This window comes from Gymnoscopelus braueri, assembly GCF_963280865.1.
Source record: "Gymnoscopelus braueri genome assembly, chromosome: 9".
NCBI lineage: Eukaryota > Metazoa > Chordata > Actinopteri > Myctophiformes > Myctophidae > Gymnoscopelus > Gymnoscopelus braueri.
The window spans coordinates 4,251,487-4,275,414 of NC_137610.1; the positions used below are offsets into that span (position 1 = coordinate 4,251,487).

Below are 23,928 nucleotides of genomic sequence, written 5' to 3' on the forward strand. Positions count from 1 at the left end.
TTCTCTGTATAATACACTTTTTGTGCAGAAAATAAAATATGTATTGCAGGTGAGTATTAAATTACTCACCTGCGCCCTCTACAGATCTGGTCAATATAAATAACCATTGATCATTAGGCCTACCATTGATCATAAACGAACAGTTTATCTAACCTATCATGCGTCATATTTACTATTTCTAAGTAGCCTATAACATAATGAATAATAGATGATCATGGTGAGATATTTGAGAAACAAATCTGTACTAAACAGCCGTGTGTTAGAGACCAGTAAAATAAAATCAGTGTGGTGACTTGAGGTCTCAAGTTGATCTGGCGACCATGTCTGTTTTGTTTTTTTAATGGCTGGTTGTATACTGTATGAGTTGTTAACGGTACGCAATTGTTGTGAGAAGAATGGCTCACTGGTGTAAGCACCTGTCTGGTGAATTTATGCTGACATTGGGAGTGGTTCGAATCCCCGAGGGGATAAACAATTATTTATTTATTTATGTATTCATTGATGCGTTTATTTCCACGCTTTAAATGGGCTGAATAGATATTGTACCTTACACACAATGACTCCAATGGCGAATAGTAGCATTTATAAAACGTTTAAATCTATTGTTAGAGAGACTGACACAGGAAAGAGTCTTCCTGTTTCTCAACAACAACAAAACCAACGGAGAGCCAGCGCCCAACGCAACGTGAGTGTTCGTCTGTCTGACGTTTCTTCATCCAAACAAGAATCAGATCGGTATGTTTTGACATTGTGATATGAAAACAAAAAACAACAGGCATTGACGAGGACAGCTACGTGTTCTTTCACCGTGGACAACATCTGCTGTTACTAGGACAACAGTAGACGCGGTCTCAACTTGATCTGGTCTCGTCTTAATCTTTGCCCTGTTTGTTGGACCAGGGCTACTCCTTTGTATCAGGAACTTCCTGCCTTTGGAAAACGTTGTTATTTGCAAAGCTACTATAGATAGCTACGTAGCACGTAGCCTATATCTAGTGATATACGTGTCGCTTCTATCTCGTGGCAAGGCTTAATATGAATATGAATATGACCAACTATAAGCCAAGGAAAGACGCATGAAGGTATGTTGTAAACACTAGCCATGGTTCACATATAACGCTCGTCTGTCACAAGTGTCATGGCGCTACTTGTTCCCGTTTTTTGAAAATTATACATTTACAACCCGTACATCTACATAAACGTTCAGATTTAAAATATAACGTGCTGACCCCCCGGCTACGGATGTAACAGGTTAAAGCGTCTGGGTTTAAGTACCCGTATCTTCCGTATTGTTCAATAAAAAGTGTTTTAATCCGATCGCCGGCCATTTGTTTATTATCTTTTTTATAATGTATCAGGGTGCAATACACCTCCCAACCGATAAGGGCGCGTAAAGCATATGGAGTAAATTCGGAGAAAATGGCCGGCGATCGAATTAAAAAGCTTTTTATTGAACAATACGGAAGAGATACGGGTAATTAGACCCGGGCGTTTTCACTTGGCCAAAAGGTAAGCACGTTATATTTTAAATCTGAACGTTTATGTAGATGTACGGGTTGTAAATGTAGCGCCATGACTGTCATGGTACGACAGTCATCATGTTTAATGGCTAGTTGTAAACAAACACAGCAGCAGATATGACGTTTTTTTCGGTGCACTTTGATCCCAACCTGAACTGACAGTCCAGTCAAAAGTGATCCTGAACACTTTGACACTCGTTGATTGACAGGAATAGCTGCTGCTAGGGCTCCTCAATAAGTATTTATCCTGCCATCATCTCTACTAGTTGTACATTGGACTGTGTGAGAAAGAGAATGATGCTCTGTGTTCAACCATTGAGGGGGCTGGTGGATGAGAAGGTCGCTGTACTGGTGAGGAACAACACGTCACCAGGTCAGTGGTGTGGAAAGTAACATTTACCCAAACTTTACTGTACTGTTTTACTTCTACTCCACTACATCTCAGAGGCAAATATTGCACTTTTACTCCACTGCGATTATTCAAATACATAAAAAAACTTGAGTTACTAGTTACTTTGTGGATTTTGATTATTATTACAAAACATACATTAACCACTTCAGCCGAATGCATAGGCCCCTACTTAGACTATAGGTGAAGCGAAGTGTTGTGAGCTTGTAGATATGCTATTATCAAAGCATGTTTATACATTTGGAAAATTGTGAAATGGGACATTCTGCAAAATGAGTACTTTTACTTACAGTACTTTTTTACACAGTACAATTTTAATGCGAATACTTTTGTACTTTTACTCAAGTGCATTTTGAATGCCGGACTTTTGCTTGTAAAAGAGTAATTCTACCTTGCAGTAATGATACTTTTACTTAAGTACAAAATGTGAGTACTTTTTCCACCACTGCACCAGGTCAACAGCAGACCTTACGCTCTCTGCTGCAGTCAGATGATGGAGACTTCTGGGAGGCTTATGGTCATTACACCAGTGATGCACGAGGAGATGTGAATGGTAGGCATTAAGACATGTAGGCTACATTATAAACATAACATTACATAACATTTCTTTTTAATGAACACAGGGTCATTTTGTCCAATCTGTATGGTAGATAATATAACTTATATTAAGGGTTCATCGCCATGCTGGCTTGAGGTGGACATTTTTGTCTAAATGCCATTTTTGCCACGGACATACAAAATGAGTGGACAATAATATTACCAGAAACACAAGAGCTATAGCCCTGAAATACCATAACAGGTCAGTAACTCTGAGAGTGTTCAAATGGAGTGTAAAAGTGTAAAAAGGAAAATCTAAAATTTGCCACAGAAAATCTAAAATTTGCCACGGACAAGACCAAGTCTTTGCCACGGACACATTTGTCCGTGTGTACGGACATATTGATGACCCCAGAACTCATACAATTGGGGTAGTTGTATGTTGTCTCCCCCTGCTCTTCTATTGAGACATTTAGGTCGTGTCAAAGGTCAGGTCTCACCTAGACACAGGATCTGACACAAATTTTGACCTGATGGTCAAGATTCAATTTCTCCCCTGAGCAAGCAGACAGGCTCTATTAGCTCAATGGTGAAAATGTCGGCACTTGCGCAGGAAACCGGGTTCAAATCTGGGGTAGAGGAGAGGAATGTTACATAGTGCAGCTTTAAATTAAAAACCACCAATGTGGTTTACATTTCACATAATATTTGTCTTCTTTTCCTATCGAAACAGGATTTCTTCACAGAGATCATAAACAAACAATCTTATTTCATTGGATTCCTTCCATAGTTGTCAGTGATGCATGTTTGGGGGGAACCTATGATGGGGTGGAACCCATGGGTCTGATCTGGAGCATGAGACCCGTACCTGGCAGTAGAACTGGACTACGGTAAGACAATTGAGTAATAATGCAATTCAATATAACCATATAATCATATCTCTGCTGTCCGGCAGGAACCACCTAACTCCAAAATGTTCATTTTTCCGGAAAAAAAAAAAGTGGAGTTAGGAGGTTTTGTTCATCATTGATAAGAACAGCTGAATGGACCTCCAAGCTCACAATGAGGTTGGAGGTCAAAAGAGGGTGGAGCCTGGAGTCAGCTAAACCAGCTAAATCCGGTGGACTTTGCTGGTCTAGCAGAACATTTGAGGATTCAATGGAGTTAGCTGGTTTTGTCAGAAGCGCTTTTTAATGCTTTTCATTGGTTCAATATTTTTGAAAATGGAGTTAGCTGGTTTCTGCTGGACAGCACAAATACAAATACACAACCGATATATGTCAGTACGATTGGAGAACCAGTACGATTGAAGACAGAGCGCTCGTTTTTAGGCACAGGGCTTCGGGGCGAGGCGGGGCTTTTCGAGACAGGGTTTATTAGCGAGACTCGCTAGTCCTCCTCCTCGCGAGCCTCGCGTAATAAACCGTCCTCCTTCTCCTCGGAGGAGGAGGAGAAGGTGAACGCGGCGCCACGAGGCGGGGCTTTGATGCGACGCCGACGCGGACCTGTCTTTTGTTGTTCCCCCCCACATAGCAACCAGGAAGCTACGCTAGGGGAACGCTGAACACGCGTTCACACGCACACGCATGTCCATGACGGAGGCGCGCCGACTCAGCAGAGCTTGAGGCAGAGGAGGCGCGCCCTTGCGCCTCCAGGCGCGAGTGCCCACGCTGACCGGCCGATGCTCTGCTGAGTCGACACAGCGCCATTCGAGTTGTAAACCGATAGGGACAGAATAGTTCTTTTCATGGATCACTGCGTGTGTGTGTGTGTGTGTGTGTGTGTCAGGGAGAAAGTAAAACAAAAGCCAGAACACAATAAAAGTATCTTAACAGTCCTGCTTTCAATAAACCAAAAAAAGCATGAGCGCGTGTGTGTGCGCGTGTGTGTGCGCTTGTGTGTGTGTGTGTGTGTGTGTGTGTTTGTGTGTGTGTGTGTGTGTGTGAGACTGTGTGTGTGTGGTCGTGGCCATATATGTTTGTGCACAAGCCTGGCTTGTGGCTCCCTCTAGTGTTGCTTCTACAGAATTGCTGGGTGGGTGGTAAAAACGAGCGCGCTTTCTTCAATCGTCCTGGTTCTCCAATCATACTGTAACATATATGAAGATACACATGAAGGCAAAACATGAAATAACATGGTTAACAGTAACACACATCACATGTCCCACAAATAGACAGGGTGCCAATGTTGTTTGTGGCACTGAACCTATGGCTAATGTCCTTTGAAACCAGAATGATCTAATTTCCAGAGTCCTTTAGCCAGAATATAGCTTTTTACATTAGATTTATTTTATGTATTTTTTAAAAGAAAAAGAAAGAAAGCTTTGAAGGTACTGTATTGACACATGCAGCCACAAACTATCACTTGCACTACGCAAATGTCGGTATTTAGAATATTATTCTCTCATTGATCACTGTAAGCAGTGGTGGAAAGTAACTAAGTACATTTACTCAAGTACTGTACTTAAGTACAATTTTGAGGTACTTTACTGGAGTATTTCCGATTGTATTTTTTTTATTTTTTTATTATTATACTTTACTCCATTACAATTATTTGAAAACTTTAGTTACTAGTTTTAAAAATATATGTTTATTTTATTTGAAAGTGGAGTATCCCTTTAATTTACCTGTAACAGAGTAGTTCTACATTGCAGTATTGATACTTTTACTTTAGTAAAAGATTTGAGTGCTTTCCCATTTTTTAAGTCTCCACAAGCTTGCTTTGTTGTAGCTTGACCGCAGTGTCAAGTGTGACAGTATAAAGTAGTGTCCAGCATGCTCTGAACCTCTCTTGTGTATCCCCCTTTCTTTATGTGTCCTTTAGGTTTAGGAAGATGGACGTCCAGAAGCCCACGGTGATCACCATCTCACTGTACCAACACCATGTGAGTGAGGGCTTCAAGGAGCAGGCAGCCCTGGCCAGTGTCGTCATAGAGCGCTGGTACATGGCTCCTGGTGTCCGGAGGGTTGATGTCACCGAGGGTGGCCTCACAGGAACCCTCTTCCTGCCACCAGGTACAGTACGTCGCACAGCAGCGTTGGCAGGTTTTGCGAGAGAAATAGGCAACCAGGTCTATGAAAACGAGCCCCAAAAGAAGCAACTATTGTCACAATCTGCCCCATGCGCTGCCTGCCTCTGCCCCTGCCCTGTGTAATGTGCCCTTGCCCTGGGGTGACTTTGCCCAGTGTCTGATTGCCTAGAGTGGACTTACCTGCGGGTGTCAGCCGTGCCTAGTTGGCTAACCAGCCTCGGAGACTATTTAAGACACGTGATAGTGAAATGCAACCCACTTCGAGCAAGACCCGGAAAAGACGCGCTGTGATTGGCCAGTAGTCACTTTGAGTGGCAGTTGGGGCAAACGCCCCAAAACATGATTTACGATTCTGTCCTTATCGGTATATAACTCGACCGGCGCTGAGTAGGCTCAAAGCGAACTTCGCAACGTTCGGCACGGCAACTCGCTCGCTTTAGCTCGCTCGGTGGTGCCTCTCGTGGCTCAAGTTCGCTTGAGACTGCGCGCTTCTGTCACGGTCCAAAACTATACTTTTTGGGCCAAAAAAAAATTGTCCACGGTTGTCGGAAAAAGAGTGTCAGCAGCGGGATTCGATCACTAGAGGTTGAGGTTGGCAGTCTAACACTTAATGAGGCACGCCACCAGACCAGTTTGAGAATTGGGGTTTTGGGCTGTATTAGACTGTGACAACGCTTGCACCGTCCCCTCTGGGGGCGGAGTCCTTATTTTCTCGTTTTTGCATTCAGCCAATCGCAAGGTAGAACAATGTCACGCATTTAGACTGCCTGTGACTGCTCCATGGGCTGGATCACTGTTGTATTGTTGTATGTTATTCCGTGTTTCCGTGTATTCCCCCGGGTCCTGTATTTCGCCCTGTGAGGTGTACCTCTGTTTGCATTATTATTATGAAGTAAAGTCGTTGTTAAACTGTCCTCCTTGGTTTCCTGCCTTTACTTTGAAGTTGAGTTGCTGCATATGGGTCCATAAACACCAGGGTCCCTGAAAACTATAGGCCATATGAGCACTATATTCAAACAAATCGTAAAAAAAAAAAAAGCAAAACATTTTAACAACACAAATCTGGTACGGGCGTCCCTGGCACAAAATATTTTAGATGGAAGGGGATCCATGGACAAATGCATATTCATTTGGGGGTCCTTGACACAAAAATGTTTGAGAACCCCTGGTTTAAACAACATTTGGAAACAAGCCCAAATAAGCAACTACACTTTAGGAACAAGCCCAAAAACCCTGCAACCCGCAACTACCAATAACTTACAAGCAACTTAACAGAAAAAAGAAGCCCAAAGTCACTTATAATAAGCAGGTATACATCAAATCAAGTCTAAATGTTTTTTTGTAAAGCACACATCAATACACAGGAAAATGTATTCTGCCCAAGCGATTACTTGACTGGTTTGTTGTTGTTCTTTAAGGCCCTGGACCTTTCCCAGGCCTGTTGGACCTGTGGGGGGGAGGCGGGGGGAGGCCGGAGTACCGCTCTGCCCTGCTGGCCTCTCACGGCTACGCATCTTTCACCCTGGATTACATGGCTCCCAGAACCATCGGAGGCACGACCGCTCACGTGGGCAACGACTACTTTGAGGTACCGTAGGTGTTTGCTTTTGTTTGTTCGTGAGAGCGTGTGCATGTGAGTGTGTTTGTTTATGTAAACATCAGTGCTTAACCCATTAAGACTGGGAACGCATCTGTGTGTTATTTTTTAAATTTCTCCGGCTATTCAAAAATAGCAGATCTACAAGCTCATAGCGCAGCTCAGAGTGCCGTGCTATGAGCTTGTAGATCTGCTATTTAAAAATGAAATTGAGAATGTTTGCAAATCTTTGAATATATATATTTTTAAAGTGAACATTTTAACTCAAATCTTTCCTTCTAAATCCTAACAGTTTTTTGGAGAAAAAAACCGTATGTTGCTATAATATCAGTGGTTCTCAATGATATGATATGTATTGGTCCGCGAACCCCCTCCATCTCAAAATATGTTGTTCCAGGGACCCCAAAAGCAAATATTTGAGTTAAAAATGTATATATATATATCAGCCTGATCTCCAGAGAATACCGTAACATTGCACGGAACGAGTGCACTTCATTCCGTGGATAGTCGCCTCGGAACTCCCAAATTGCGTGCATATGTACGGCGAGTCCCACGGTGGGCGTAACCAGTCGCAACACGGAAAAACCCGGAAGCAGAGCAGTCCGCACAATAAAATTTACGATTCTGTGCCTATCGGTACATAACTCAAACGGCGCTGAGTAGGCACAGGCGAATGTCCCACCGTTCAGGACGGCAACTCGGTCGCCTTAGCTCCCTCGGTGGTCCTTCACGGGGGGACAATTCGCCTGTGACTGCGCGCCTCCGAAATGGTTTTGTCACAAAGGCAGCGCCGTACCATATGCACGCAATTCGGGAGTTCCGAGGCGGCTATCCACGGAATGAAGTGCACTCGTTCCGTGCAATGTTACGGTAATCTCTGGAGATCGGGTTGATATATATATATATATATATATATATATAAATGTACATTAAAAGATTTGCACACATTTTCACTTTCAAAAAAATAAATAGCAGATCTACAAGCTCATTTTGTATATCTGCTATGTTTGAATAGACAAAGACATCTAAAATGACACAGACGCGTTCCCGGTCTTAATGGGTTAATTAATGCTGGAGCTGGGCTCCGGGACCTCCCTCCTGCGCTCCGCTACCTCTAGAAGGTGTACCGTCACCTCAAATGCGCATACAATACAATATGTTTTTATTTTGGCTATTTATTACTAATTCAGCTTTCACATTTTCCCCACATGCCCCTTCCTGCAATGATAAAAGGACCTCAGGATGAAATTAAATCTTCACCAAAAAACACTTAATTATTCACTGTTAGAAAAATTGCGGGTGGTCTGATCGAGTCCTACGCTAGTTGCGGAGCGCTCCGCCTCCCCCTCACGTCAAAACAGTTGTCAATGTTTACAACTTGATGAGAAGACATGTGGAAATATCCTTATGGAACCAGAGAGAGTGACAGAGAGGAAAAAAACACCACGAGAGTAAATTAACAAATGATAAGGCAAACATCTGTTCTCTCCTCCCCTGTAATTAAATAACAGCCTACGCCGATGTGCATCTGTCTCTGGGTGTGTTGCCGAGCTGGGCAGAGCATATCTGTCTGTGTTCTGTGACTATCTCCTGACAAAAGTCAGAGTGAGTAGAGAGAATTAACTCCCCAGTAGACTGAGCATGTACTCCTGTTGCCTAAGGCTGAATATGTTTAAATATATTTTTTACCTCATGCAATGTTTTAATGTCATAATAGTAAGTACCATCTGTGGGTGTCCACAGTACAACAGTGTATACACAAACCACACATGTTGTCAAAACCACTTAATGGCCACAATACAAAAAACACAATTAAATCGTTAATCGCAATTATTTGTGTGACAATGGATCGTCAACTTAAATTTGTAACATCGCCCTACTCCTCCCCTTCATCAAAAGTGGCATTGGTTATCTTTAACAGATGTTTTATAGCAAACTAGACAGAGTCAACACCAGTCCTGTCTAGTGACTTCCCAAAACATATTGATGACTGAGTATCATGCAAAAAACACTTTGCATAGAAATCCTTATTGTGAAAGTTGTGATTCTTTAGATTAGATTAAATTAGATAAGATTAGATTAGTGTCCTTAACCCATTTAGACCTGAGGCCTAAATGGGTTGCTATATACTGTACATAGCAACAACTACCTAAATATGTTGCTATATACTGTACATAGCAACAACTACCTAAATATGTTGCTATATACTGTACATAGCAACAACTACCCCAAAAGGCGTTCCCGGATTGAAAGGTATAGTTACGTATAGGGGTTCCCTAAATTAAGGGTAAATCATTTTGCTCACTAAGTATTAGTAATTAGTTGTCAGCTGCAGTCTGAGGAACCCACAGGACTGCAGGTTTCAATTCAGCCATTTCATCAAGGACTAATTACAAACACTAGGTGAATGCAAGGAAGAGCAGAGTTTGGAAACAGTCACAGTACAAAGGACTGGAGTTGAGAAACACTGGTTCAATATCTTTGTTACATGATGTTCTTGTCTTATATGAAGTAGTGTTTCTCTCCTGTCTTTCTCCTCAGACTGCGTTCACGTTCCTTAAAGAGCATCCTAAGGTGTGCAGTGACAGGATTGCCATGATGGGCTTGTCCTTCGGGACCTCTGTGATGTTGGGAATGGCTGTGTACTCCACAGTCATAAAGGTATATGGATGTGTAGAATGTCTGTGTACTCCACAGTCATAAAGGTATATGGATGTGTAGAATGTCTGTGTACTCCACAGTTATAAAGGTATATGGATGTGTAGAATGTCTGTGTACTCCACAGTCATAAAGGTATATGGATGTGTAGAATGTCTGTGTACTCCACAGTTATAAAGGTATATGGATGTGTAGAATGTCTGTGTACTCCACAGTCATAAAGCTATATGGATGTGTAGAATGTCTGTGTACTCCACAGTCATAAAGCTATATGGATGTGTAGAATGTCTGTGTACTCCACAGTTATAAAGGTATATGGATGTGTAGAATGTCTGTGTACTCCACAGTCATAAAGCTATATGGATGTGTAGAATGTCTGTGTACTCCAGTCATAAAGCTATATGGATGTGTAGAATGTCTGTGTACTCCACAGTTATAAAGGTATATGGATGTGTAGAATGTCTGTGTACTCCACAGTCATAAAGCTATATGGATGTGTAGAATGTCTGTGTACTCCACAGTCATAAAGGTATATGGATGTGTAGAATGTCTGTGTACTCCACAGTCATAAAGGTATATGGATGTGTAGAATGTCTGTGTACTCCACAGTTATAAAGGTATATGGATGTGTAGAATGTCTGTGTACTCCACAGTCATAAAGGTATATGGATGTGTAGAATGTCTGTGTACTCCACAGTCATAAAGGTGTGGGTGTCTCATGTCAGTTGCTCTAAATTGTGTGTTAATGTGTCATGGTGCTGTACAGCAGTGGTTTTCAACCCTTTTCATATCAAGGTCCATTATTTATTCTGCATTTGAGCCACAGACCACCATTTGAGGAGATTTAGACTCCGACCCAAGACTTCGAATATTTTGTTATCGTAGGATACGATTTTGTCCACAATTCCATGCTGTGTTGTTGTTGGTACCATAGGAGAGATAATAACAGGCAAACGTTGATGAAAATAACAAGTATTTAATTAAGTATTTTGCAGATGTTTACCAATAATTTAACTCTTGAGAGCGTAAAATGAAACCAAATCGACCCGTGACGGTCCATTTGGTTTCATTTTACGCTCTCAAAGAGTTAAAGATCTATAAGGGTCCATTTGGTTTCATTTTACGCTCTCAAAGAGTTAAAGATCTATAAGGGTCCATTTGGTTAACAACTCTCCATCATTTAGCTTGGGACCACCTGGAACCCCCTCAGGGACCACTGGTGGTCCCCGGACCACTGGTTGAGAACCACTGCTGTACAGTATGATAAGAATCAAAACTGTGTCTAATAACAGCATAGCTTCCATGTGCATCTCAGACGTCATGTGGCCACTGGTATTGACGTCAGTGCATAGAGTTAAAAACAATAGAGAGGGCACCCGAAATCCCGTCCCATCCACTTGCATTGAGTTGCTCACCCAGTGCATGAGGCGAAATCACCCCTTCTTCCGGTTGGAAAATGTGATGGGCGTAGCCTATTTGGGGCCACTGTGACACGTTTTGCGTCACAGAGGTGACGCGTTTTGCGTCACAGAGGTGCGCAGCCCCGTGCGCAAGCTCGTGAGTCGAGCCCATTGGTCGAAACCGTTTTCTCTCGTTCATGTACAGTGGCCCCAGCCGTTTTAAGCTGCAGTACCTATGGCCAGCATGTCCAATGAAATTCAATGCAAACACTGGGTTCTGGGTGCTTGCGTCAGTGATCTACAGTGACATCAGTATGACATCAGTACCATGACATCACATGACAGGCTGTTCACATGAAGGCAGAGATCCAGCCACGCATGTCGTTGAACTTGGGATTTTTTTCTTTACACAATTGCATATTGAACATTTGTTTCTTACTTTACTTACTGTATTTGTTTATTTACGGGACAGTGCACATTAATGAACTTTCGATGCATGTAAATGAATCAATTGAACATGATCTCATGGAAACATGCCGGATTTAGCTAGAAGCTCATTTCCATCCGTAGTCCCACATTTAAAAACAACAAACATGACAAAAACATACAATAACTGCCTTCACATACATTTAACTAACAACCTAAATACCTACTATAAAGTCTAATACCTAACCTACCTACCTAATAGAATATCTAAAGCCTATTTTGACATATCTAAGATTTAACATGTATCGATGGTCACATGTTTGAGACATTTTTAAAGGAGTTGTTCACCCAAAAAAGTACTTATTGCCTACCAATTACACACCCCATGAAGCATTGAATTCATGGAGATTTTTGTCACAATTGTAATGGCAGCTTTTACATGTTACTTTATGTAAGTTAAGCAAATCAGGAAGATGCAGGACTCAGTTGTCAGGAACCAAACTCCATACTTTATTGTAGATCTCATCACAGCAGAGAGAGACTAGTGTCTCCCTCCAGGGCTTCTCCCATCACCCTCCAACACCAATGTCTTACACATATTTATACTGGCAGGATGGTACACAAGAGGTAACAACAGATGGTCACTCCTTACATGGGCTTTATTCTATAACTGACTCACCCAGAGTCAGTATGTTTGAAATAGGTTTGCATGAGTCGACTGTTTGTAAAGGACTTTGTCAGGGAGAGGAGTTTAACAAGCAAGAACAGGTGATGATTGTTGCATCTACTAATACATTCAATTAATCAATACCACAATGACTGTTATATGAATTTTATCTACTACATTTGACCCCTTAGGGCATAAATATAAAGTATTTATGTCCTATAAAAATAGAGAAAATTCATAGAATGACAGGATGCAATCATGTACAAATATTCAAAACAAAACTGTATTGTTAGATACACGTGTGATGGCAGTGACAAGCAAGCATTGCGCATATGCTACTGGTCACGTATCCTCAAACAGTGTATTCAACAATTCTACAGTAATGGTTACAGAGAAAGTCAACACCAATAACCATTTTCCCCCCACACTTCACTTCTTATGTATTTAAAAATCATAGGACCTTTTGGCATACTGTATCTTTGATAATGCTATGCTCTTTGACATTTGTTAAACAACTGATGCAGCTTGTAGATTTATACAATTTTTTGGAAATGTTATATCTGATCTGCAGCTTGTAGATCTGCCATTTTTGGGAAAATATATAAATACTATTATGGTGGTGTAGTTCCACACTACACCTCATAGCTTTATTGAATTACCTATTTAGTAGCTAGTTAAGACCTAAATGTACCCATCAGGTCAGGTAATTTACCCTTTGAAAATAGAACTATCTCGGCCTGTCACAGGTCTCTGTTTTAGACTCCTGATCTTGTTGACATAAAAGTCCTCAATCGAAAATACAATTTAAATAAAAATGTTCCCTTAATAAAAATGTTCCCTTACCCCCCAAAGTTTGTGAGTAACTTTCACGGAATAATGGACTGACCAATGGTCGAATAATGGACTGACCAATGGTCGAATAATGGACTGACCAATGGTCGAATAATGGACTGACCAATGGTCAAATAATGGTCGGAAATAAATGTTCCCTGACCCCCCACAGTTTGTGAGTACTTTCATAGAATAATGGACTGACCAATGGTTCTGCAGAAACCATCGGCCGGACCCATGATCCGGAAAGCTGCACACAAACTTTTTGCAGTAACATGTAATACTCAACCGAGGTACAGTTTAACCTGTCTTAATACTATCTCCATCAGTCACTCAAAAATTGCTGTAACAATTTGCTTGATAACCCCTAAAGTTCTAGCCTACGGATTATTCTTTTAGTTCTTTTATTTTAAATTATATCAACACGTGGAATTTGCAACCGAATGGATTTTTCATCACAGTATGGCACTATCAACACACCATGGAATTTTCATTACTCGGGCATTTCGCTACATGGAATAAAATATATAGAATTATGTATTTTAATCCGAGTTTTACTTAACATGTATCTAGCAAGAGCAGAATAAGTGGACTGGAGACAAATAAAATATGTTTTAAATTACCCGTTTCACATTACTAATTGAGCGCCTTGAAACACTACATTTTGAATAATTACTTTGATACATTTAAAAACTCAAATGTATTCCTGTTCCAGTGTTTGGTCTATCTCACTGACACACACAGACACACACAGCCCCTATCGCACCTGCCACCCCCCTTCCCCCCTGTCAGCTATTCTGGGGAGAGGAAAGAAAGTAGGGGAACCAGACTGATGAGTGAACTATATAGTTCATGTGTGTGGAAATAGATTACAATACTGACTTACTCAAGTTCTATGACATTATTGTCTTTTCTTTTAGGCATATTACCCCACCATTAAACAATATTTTCCTTACATTAATTAGTAGAATATAATTCTCAATTTTGGATCGGATTGTACTGCGATTTTTAAGGAAGTACCATTAAACAATATTTTTCTTACATTAATTTAGTAGAATATAATTTTAAATTTTGGATCGGACTGTACTGCAATTTTTTAAGGAGGTTATCTCAAACGAATTCATTTTATCGCCAAATGTTATAGAAATATTATATTCCATTCGGGTGAAGTTTTAGATCATTTATTAGGAAGATTCAGGCAGAGAGCAACAGCATACAGATCATGAGAAGCAGGCCTCCAGGCCTGCTCCAGCAGCCTCTCCTCCAGCCCCTCGGGGCACAAGCCTCCCAAACCTCCTCTACCACAGTTCTTTATACTCCACATTGTACCAAAGAGGCTTTTCTAAATGGTCTTATAAGGTATGGACTAAAGATAAGAGAGACACAACCATAGCTACACAAATACACATAGCTGACACAGTGAGAGTAGCATGAAGGATTCAGATCAGCTGTTCCATTTACAGCTGTAGGTGAGTTACATTTAGCACATTCATGTGTAGAGTGGTTGACTAAAGACCCCTGCTGTGAGTTTAAACTTTCTTAGTTCAGATAAAGTTAGATAGTACAGAAATGATAGAAGAACAGGTTGGCATTCTAATTTATCCATTACATTCCAGAGTTTTGTTTTTGTACATAAATAATCATATTCATGTACATACGACAGGTGATTTATAGAATGCCAAATCAATAGACATTTTCCTACCTACATGTTGATATAGCTATATATTTACTCAACCATTTACTGTATGATCAATCAGACAAAAATATCAGGAGACAGGACGTGCGACTTATAACTGATGCATAATTGCCTGACACAGAAGGCATCACTGACTCTGCCGTTAACCTAATAATAATATCCAACGTAGATCTACTTGTTTGGGTTTGAGAGCTCTCTCTCTCTCATTTTCTATAATTTTCTAAGTGGAGTGTTTGCTATAACAGCAAAGCATCCACCCTGCTCACAGCGCCAATTGTAATGGCAGCTTTTACATGTTACTTTATGTACGTTAAGCAAATCAGGAAGATGCAGGACTCAGTTGTCAGGAACCAAACTCCATACTTTATTGTAGATCTCATCACAGCAGAGAGAGACTAGTGTCTCCCTCCAGGGCTTCTCCCATCACCCTCCAACACCAATGTCTTACACATATTTATACTGGCAGGATGGTACACAAGAGGTAACAACAGATGGTCACTCCTTACATGGGCTTTATTCTATAACTGACTCACCCAGAGTCAGTATGTTTGAAATAGGTTTGCATGAGTCGACTGTTTGTAAAGGACTTTGTCAGGGAGAGGAGTTTAACAAGCAAGAACAGGTGATGATTGTTGCATCTACTAATACATTCAATTAATCAATACCACAATGACTGTTATATGAATTTTATCCACTACACAATCCTAAGCCAATATAATAATAAGACCCTAATGTATCCTGTAGGAGACACAAAGGAGACTCTTTGTGTCTCCTACCAGATACATTAGGGTCTTAATATTATCATCAAAGTATTGGCTTAGGATTGCGACAAAAACAACAAAATCCCCATGAATTCAATGCTTCATGGGGTGTGTAATTGGAAAAGTGTTCCTCGGAGCACAGGTCTCCGCCAGGTCAGGTAGAATCGGCCTCCTGGTGGCGCTATAACAGGCCCATGTGAAAAATTTGAACATTTTGGGGCAGAGGTTCGGAATTGGCATCCAGGGAGTGTGTGTGTGCAAAGTTTTGCTGCGATCAGGCTAACGGTGCCGGAGATTAGCTGTTCACAGACAGAAGGACGGACGGACAGGGTGCGTCTTCGGCCTGGCGGAGACAATAAGTTATTTTTTGGGTGAACTACTTTAACCATTGTTTTAGTTGTGTTTGAAAGGTACACAGGTTGGGGCTTTCCCTTAGAGTGGCTGGGAGGCTATTCCATCGTACGCTGCCCTTGATGGAGAGGACATTCTGTCTCGCGTAGCCAGACATCTATTCCACAATCTCTGAATGCTATATAGAGTCTGGAACTACACCTCCTGAAATCCGAACACAGAAGCTGGCATATGTTCATCATTTCCGTTTACTTCCGTTAAAATATATTTAAAAATATCTTTACATTTTATTTTCTTATTTCCTTTTCGGCTAAGCAGCAAGCTATTATGCTTAAATCATACATGGGCAACTGGTGGCCCGGGGGCCACATGCGGCCCCCACCGTCACTTAATGCGGCCCGCAGGTTAATATCGGAATAGTGATATATTATTGATTTCAGCTGTTACAATTCCAAACATGCATACATGATCCGCATGAATTACTTCAGTCTATATTAGTAGCTTAATGACTAGTATTAAAATTCTATTGTCTTTTTTATGTCCAATTTATTTGTATTTAAGTTCATAGTTAAAATAAGTATACAGTAACTAAATGCTAAATTGTTACTTTTCAGGCTTGCAATAAAAAAATAGCACAAAAAAATCAATTAAAAAAAAATAGCAAAAATAGCAGATCTACAAGCTCAAAATGCGTCGCAAGCTTGTAGATCGGCTGTTTTTGCTACTTTTGTGTGATATAGAATGGCGAAGTACGGCATTAATTTACGAAAAAGTTAAAATACGGAGATAAGGTGTCTGCCCGACAGTATATGCAATGTGGCCCTCTGGAGTGAGTGTGGAAATATAGTGGCCCTCTCCATCATCAAAGTTGCATCACCCCTGGCTTAAATGATTTTGATTTATATTAGGATACATTTATGAATCATGCCTTCATTATTTATATGTTTTCTTCCAGCCCAGGTGTTTGGTGAGTGTCAGTGGGAGTCATGTCCAGCCTGTCAGAGGAACCCTCTCTGAAATCCTTCATGAATATAATAAGTATGCTGTTTCAAACTGCTTTTCTATCAAAGAACATATTCTATGCTGCAGAAAGTCTGCTGCATGACATAAGATAACACACCAGAAACAACAGCCACATGCACAGCGTTAGCAGCACAATATAAGTGAGTTAGTGCATGAGTGCTGTGGCGATTGGCCAAATTAAAACTATAACGTACATTAATGCTTTGGTTCTCAAAGTGGGGTCCGAGGATCCCCAGGGTTCCTTGGGGGGGTTCCAGGGGGTCCCCAGCAAAAGTAGTTAATATAGTGTCACAATGATTTGAACCACTTTAACCATATTTTATACTTTGGCTATTCCAAATTAGCAGATATACAAGCTCAGGGCTTGTAGATCTACTATTTTTGAAACATTTTGAAAATGTGTGCAAATCTTTGAATATGATTATATATGTTATAAAGCAAACGTATTTTACTCAAATATTTTCTTCTGGAGGCCCCTGGCACAAAATATTTTTGAGATGGGGGGTCCGCAGCCAAATAAATATCATTTTTGGGTCAGTCAAACCGGTGTTGGCTGTCTCTTTCTCATTGTAGCCTATTGCTGCACAGTGCTGCCGCCTGGTGGCCAGAGAAAGTAATGTTCCTTGTTTGGTACCGTGGGAAACTGGAAAATTTTATAGAATTGGGGGCAGGACATAAGTAAATCTATGAAGTGGATGCAAAAAACTGTATATGCCCCTGAACTCAGGAAGCATCATCAATATTTGTGTTTTCCATGAATAGGTCAAAAATACCACTACAGCTACCTAAAAACTATTTTTTTAAATAAGAGCCAGGGCATTGCAGTGCCTGATCTGTCTTGTGCTAAATAGCAATTGTTATCACACTTTCAAATTTTCCTGTGACTTCAGGACCTGAACTGACTTACTACAGACGTTGTGTAAACCTCCAACTAGGAATGCCAAGAACACACGATATGATGAGGAGAATAGAGTTATCTGGCACGATCTGATTCTGCCCATTCCAACGGACCCCTCCAAGAAAGTGGATGTAAGTATGTGTTTGAGACACATCTCTGTTTTTGGTCAGACTGAATTAACCCATTAAGACCTGAGGCTGATTCTACAAATGTCTTCTAAATCCTAACAGTATTCTGAAAAACTTATGTTGCTGTAACAGTGGTTCTCAAACTTTTTCATGTCAAGGACCCCCGAAATTATACATAATTTGGCCGCCGACCCCCATCTCAAAATATTTTGTTCCAGGGACCCCCAGAAGCAAATGATTTGAGTAAAAAGATTTCGCTTAAAAAATATATTATATTCAAAGATTTACACCCATTTTCAAGACTTTTCAAAAATAGCCGATCTACAAGCTCATAGCGTGGCACACAGTGACACGCTATGAGCTTGTAGATCTGCTATTTTTTAATAGCCAACCAATGTGCTATATTCATAGCACAAAAAATATTTGCTTGAAAAAACATATATTCAAAGATTTGCTCAGATTTTCAAGATTTAAAAAAAATAGCAGATTTACAAGCTCGTAGCGCCGCTACAAGCTTGTACATCTGCTATTTTTGAATAGCCAAAGTATAAAATATGTGACACGCTATGAGCTTGTAGATCTGCTATTTTTGAATAGCCAACCAATTTGCTATATTCATATAGCTAAAATGCTTTCCCGGTTGTACATTCCTTTTGGGAAATGTGGACTGTCTGATATGTTTGATTTATGTTTGATATTATACATTTAACAATTTACCCTGGTGTCCCTAATTTGGGCAATTTTTCTGAATTTGTCAAAAATGTGCAAAAATAAATAAATAAAAATACATACATTGCGAAAATAGCAGATCTACATGTCACAAAGCGTTGCGGTGTGACATTTTGTTATAGCTTGTAGATATGCTATTTGTGTTATTTGTTGAAGTAGAGTTTATAGAGTTATTGTTGTTGTTTTTTTGTTTTTTTTTAATTGAACCCTGACTGTATGTACCTCTTATAGTCCCAAAGGGACCAAGCTCTCATTCAATGCAAAACATTTCATGTACAGATGAGGTACAATGAGGAAAATGCTAGAGAAATAAACCCCGGCAATAAAGACTGTATCCTATCAGGTTGGTCAGCTGCAGTGTCCTCTTCTACTGCTTGTGGGTGAGGATGACCAGAACTGGGCTGCTGCAGAATCAGCTGAAGATGTGAGTTCCTGACTTTTACATATTGTGTTATGATGGGATTAATCAGGGCTGAAATATGGATATATGTGCTAAACGTAGCTTAGTTGCTTCTTATGGGCTTGTTTTAATAGACATGGCCGCTTGTTTCTCTTGCAAAATCTGGCAACACACTGATTACCTGCATTACACCTGCAGCCTGCTAGGGAGGAAGTGAATAGATATTGATATTGAATTTGTATAGTCTTTGGTATGACTTGGGATAGAAACCCCCATCTCCCAGTCTCAGGGAGGACATTCTAACCACAAGGCCACTGAGCTGGTTACGCATGACAAGTGCACCAGTGAAAACCACGAATACCAGCTATATGTGTGCTAATGTTAGCTTGGGGCTTTAACCTATTTAGACCTGAGATACGATTCTACAAATGTCTTCTAAATCCTATCAGTTTTCTATGTCAGTGGTTCTCAAACATTTTCACGTCAAGGTCCACCCAAAATGGTATGTATTTGGCCCCCCCATCTAAAAATATTTGCTTGAAAAAACATATATATTTGCACTGATTTTCAAGATTTTTCAAAAATAGCAGATTTACAAGCTCGTAGCGCTGCTACGAGCTTGTACATCTGCTATTTTTCAATAGCCAAAGTATAAAATATGACTAAAATAAAAAATGACACATGCGTTCACAGATTCAATGGGCAAAGCCATATTGATTATGCTGCCAGTGTGTGGTATTGTGGTCCTAACTCAACATATCAAACATACATTACAAACAGCACAAATTAAATCGTTTTAAAACTTCATCCTCGTATCAATTCTCTTTTTGAGGAACTCGAATGGTGTATAGTAGATTAACACGTCAGAGATTACTCACGCAAAATGTACTCCATGCTTGGCAAATTAATGTTACTCGAGTTAAGGGACATCCATTGACACTTTGTTGCCATTACATTCAAGAGCTCAATGGAGAAAAAGTACAGTACTTACTTCTTTATACACTGCGGTTCAGTAGAACTGACTGAAATCTGTTGCTTTCAAAAACAATTTGTCTGCTTAATGGTTTTAGTATGTAAACCCTGTAATTTTATAATGAGGCCAATCTGCTGGTATGCTGCCTGTCTTAATTGAATTGTCATGTCCATTGCCTTACTGTAAGAATGCTGCTGAATGAATGAATTCATGAATTCATTACAACCCAAACAGATACTGAAAAACATGCTGACCTAGGGGCTTCTTCCAGTCGAGGAACCTAAATAAATAATGGCCCAAACTTTGAGGTGTGTTTGAGATGTTCGAAGCACAGTTTGTTATTGAAAATACATGCTCTTCTTTCCCCATGCAGATGAAAGAGATGATGGAGAGGGCAGGCAACAGTCACCTGTTAACCGTCCTGTCTTACCCCGGCACAGGCCATCTGATCGAGCCTCCTCACAGCCCTCACACCCGCTCTAGTAACTTCATGGCAGGCGGCTTGAAGAAGAAAGGTAGGATCACGTTGTTCAGTCAGACACGCTCGCCAAGACGGAAACCATTAATTGCAATGATATTGCGTTGTACTTGGCGGAGTGTCTCTGCTCCTATGATACTGCAAAATAAACCGTGCAAGCGCCATTTTAACCATGATAGATTCAATAATCTATATTTTCTTATAACTTTTGGGAAAATGAAAATAAATAAAAAATTAAATAAATAAAAAAACTATTTGAAAAAACACGGTCTCCTCACGCATTACAAGGACAATATCAGTCACCAGAACCAAGGACGGGTGTTTTCGATGAATCCGTCATGGTTAAAATGGAGTTTGAAGATACAATAGGTTTGTATAGGAAGGGGGCGTGTCTGTTAAAATGAATATTGAATCAAGCAACTTAAAACTGTCTGAGGTGCTCTTTTAAGCCCGAGTAGACGTTAGAATGATGTTTGAAAGTGAAATATCCCTTTTAAAGCCTCAATCTGTGATTTCTTCACCGAGTTGGCAGTAAGAAGAACAGCAGGAACAATATTAATAAAACATTATAATGTCACACATTGTGTTCATCGTTTAGGAATCAGCGCTAGCGTGGGAGGCTCCTTTCATATTGTTTCACAAATCGCACATTAGGACTTGGCCATACAAACATTTTCAGTTTTGAGATTTTATTTTGCTTTAATCCATGCGCAATGCTCCATTTGTGTCCATTTGTCACTCAACTGTGTATACATACATGGACGTATACGGTGTCCGTCGTACGTATACAGCAGAGTGTGGGTCTTATGCAAGTAATGGTGCAGAAATAGTCCCGAAATAGTGATACATCGGCGTGTAAATACGCTGGAAACACTGCTCAGCCCGCGGACGAAGCAACATTTTTCAGATGGTCTCTGGCACATAGACTGTAAAAAATATGGACAGCGTTACGTTCATAGACTACAGACCATAAATGAAGCCTATATTTCAGCAATTTCAAACCCAATTTCTATATTGGGTCCGAAAAATGTATGCGGAAATTAATGCTATTGGTTGGGACCAGAGCGGGGGGTGGGGAATCAATGTTGTTGGTTGTGTAGCTTGTAGCCTCGGAAACCCATGCCTTTTTTTTTGTTACAAAAGAAAAAAATCACACCCAGTGTGAAGTGAGCGGTGTTATTTAGCAACAACAGTGGTCATCACAGTGATGGAAGCTCACTTCAAAAAAATTGAGCTTCCATCACTTAAAAAAAAAATAGTACTGAGCAAAGGGTGTGAATAGAGTCAACCAATCACAGTACAGCGAAAGACACATTTTCACGACGGTCTTTTCACGACGGTCCCAAACCCACTTATAGGAGCGGCTACACCGCTCAAAAAGTCTGGGGGAACCATGCAGGAACGGTGGTTTTGGAGTGGGAGTGAACCTGGTTATCTCCTAACCAATCAGAGTGCAGAGGGGCGTCGCTCTAAATTTGCTGACGTCAGCGTGTTCCGTGCACAGGCCGGGGGGGAGGGGAGGCGGGGACATAGATTGGTGAAGCAATAGGAAGCGGCGCTGGAATCCAACCGCCTGGGTTTGGATCCGCCCTTCAAGACCATCGATAGGGCTTGCTCTTTCAGGCTATGTAGCTTGCCAATCAAATCATCACAAGGTAGCCACGCCCCTCCTACAGCATACCCTACTTTATCATCAATTTGAAAATAAATGGGACCATCATTTACCAAAACGCATATCATGGTGATTGAAAGAAGACTTTAAACTAGCGACTGGAAGCATATAGTATTTATGACAATGTTTATTAAGGTAATGAAATCGAGTGTAAAGTTTGGCAAAAACCCGCTTAATTGCTTATGACACCAGCAGGGGTGAAACAGCGAGACTACAGACCATTCATATGAAATAAATAGCATCAATTTACAACCCGGATGCTAGCCCCTTGCTCTGGCATCACGATAATAATTGTCCTCATGCTTGTTTCCATTGCAGTGGTAGTTCTATGGGGAGGGGAGACGAAGGCGCACAGTCATGCACAGGAAGATGCCTGGAACAAGACACTGCACTTCCTGGAGGAGAACCTTTATCGCAGCACAGAGCTGAACACCTCCATGCCTTCATCATGTCTGTGATGATGAAACAATGGACCCCCCCCAAAATAATCACATTTGAACTGGGGACCCCCCCCCCACACACACACACACACACACACACACACACACACACACACACACACACACCCGTACAAGCACTTGGAATTGTAGGAGGTGAGCGATTACAATTAGTTTGACTCGGTTCACCAGATAAATATTGTGAAAATAGCCCAACTATTGTGAGGCGTTGTGAGCTTGTAGATCGGCTACTTTCCACAATTTTTGCTCTTTCTTAGGTAATATTTGACAATTTGGCCAATGTTTGATCATTTTACAGTAGAGTTTGTTGGTTACTTTTGACGTAGTAATGGTCTTATTATTAGTTTATTTTATTCTATTTTAGAGGTATTAAAAAGGTCTTAAACGTCCTAAAATACTGTATGTTGTTTTGTTTACTGTTGAGTGAGAAAACAATGTTGCAACGCTAATCATCTGGAGGTCCCGACCCTCAGTTTGGGAACCCTTGTTGTAGAGAGAATAGAGCGCCGAAGTCCTGACGTCACTGCCAGTAGAGGGCGCTTTCCGCAGGTTCATGGCTTTACTTTTTGTATTGATATCCTCATTGGGGAATCTTAGATCGCTTCATATAAGAACTGTGTTCCAAAAATAAACACACCATCCTGGCGTTTTTACTTATATGGATATGAAGCATCGACTGAAGGTGTAAATGTACACATTTACCCAAAGATTAACACAAAATAAACACTAGAAACGAGTCAAACAACCCAAAGACTACATTTCCCATGAACACGGCTGCTGTAGGGACAGTGATTTCAGACCCGGAAGTAGTAGTTCTTAAGACTTTTAAGGCAGAATTAATTCCATTTTCGCCAGGGTGGTGTGTTTATGTTTGGAACACAGTTCTTATATGACGTGATCTAATATTCTCCAATGGGGATTTCAGCACAAAAAATAAAGCCACAAACCCTGGAACAGTGCCGTCTACTGGCAGTGACGTCAGACTTCGGTGCTGTCAATTACACAAGAGACACAACAGACTATGCTCTTTATTATATAAATATAGAATCACACAGAATGAGTGAATCTTGTATGATGTTCTCTACCAGGGATCTAGTTTTCTGCAGTTTGCAGTCAGTCAGACACAAATAGTATAGTATAAATTATTGAAACGTGGAAATAATCATGGAATTGTATGTACCTCCAAATTACACTGTACTTTGACTAAGTACTTATACTTTACTTGTTTGATATAGCCTCTATCAGGCTGTCAATGAATGTAGATTTGTTGATGGGATATGCTACA

At 40.6% G+C, this 23,928-nt stretch overlaps 1 protein-coding gene across 1 annotated transcript; it reads left to right on the forward strand.

The window, feature by feature from the left end:
* Positions 1 to 1,439: 1,439 nt before the first annotated feature.
* Positions 1,440 to 23,140, forward strand: LOC308091906 (peroxisomal succinyl-coenzyme A thioesterase-like). The gene is made up of 12 exons (XM_080437655.1): positions 1,440 to 1,509; positions 1,787 to 1,893; positions 2,384 to 2,482; positions 3,257 to 3,356; positions 5,290 to 5,480; positions 6,916 to 7,085; positions 9,636 to 9,755; positions 16,840 to 16,922; positions 17,843 to 17,936; positions 19,006 to 19,086; positions 20,409 to 20,550; positions 22,504 to 23,140. Exons 2-12 carry the CDS (start codon positions 1,815 to 1,817, stop codon positions 22,641 to 22,643), a joined length of 1,299 nt encoding a protein of 432 aa, XP_080293781.1. The 5' UTR covers positions 1,440 to 1,509; positions 1,787 to 1,814; the 3' UTR covers positions 22,644 to 23,140.
* The last annotated feature ends 788 nt before the right edge of the window (positions 23,141 to 23,928 follow it).

What these genes read in the sequence shown, in the direction of transcription:
- LOC308091906 (XM_080437655.1), top strand. Translation starts at nt 1,815, where the DNA reads ATGATGCTCTGTGTTCAACCATTGAGGGGGCTGGTGGATGAGAAGGTC. An exon ending in ACCCCTCCAAGAAAGTGGAT is followed by an intron (nt 17,937 to 19,005) that starts GTAAGTATGTGT and finishes GTATCCTATCAG; the next exon opens with GTTGGTCAGCTGCAGTGTCC. An exon ending in AGGCGGCTTGAAGAAGAAAG is followed by an intron (nt 20,551 to 22,503) that starts GTAGGATCACGT and finishes TTTCCATTGCAG; the next exon opens with TGGTAGTTCTATGGGGAGGG.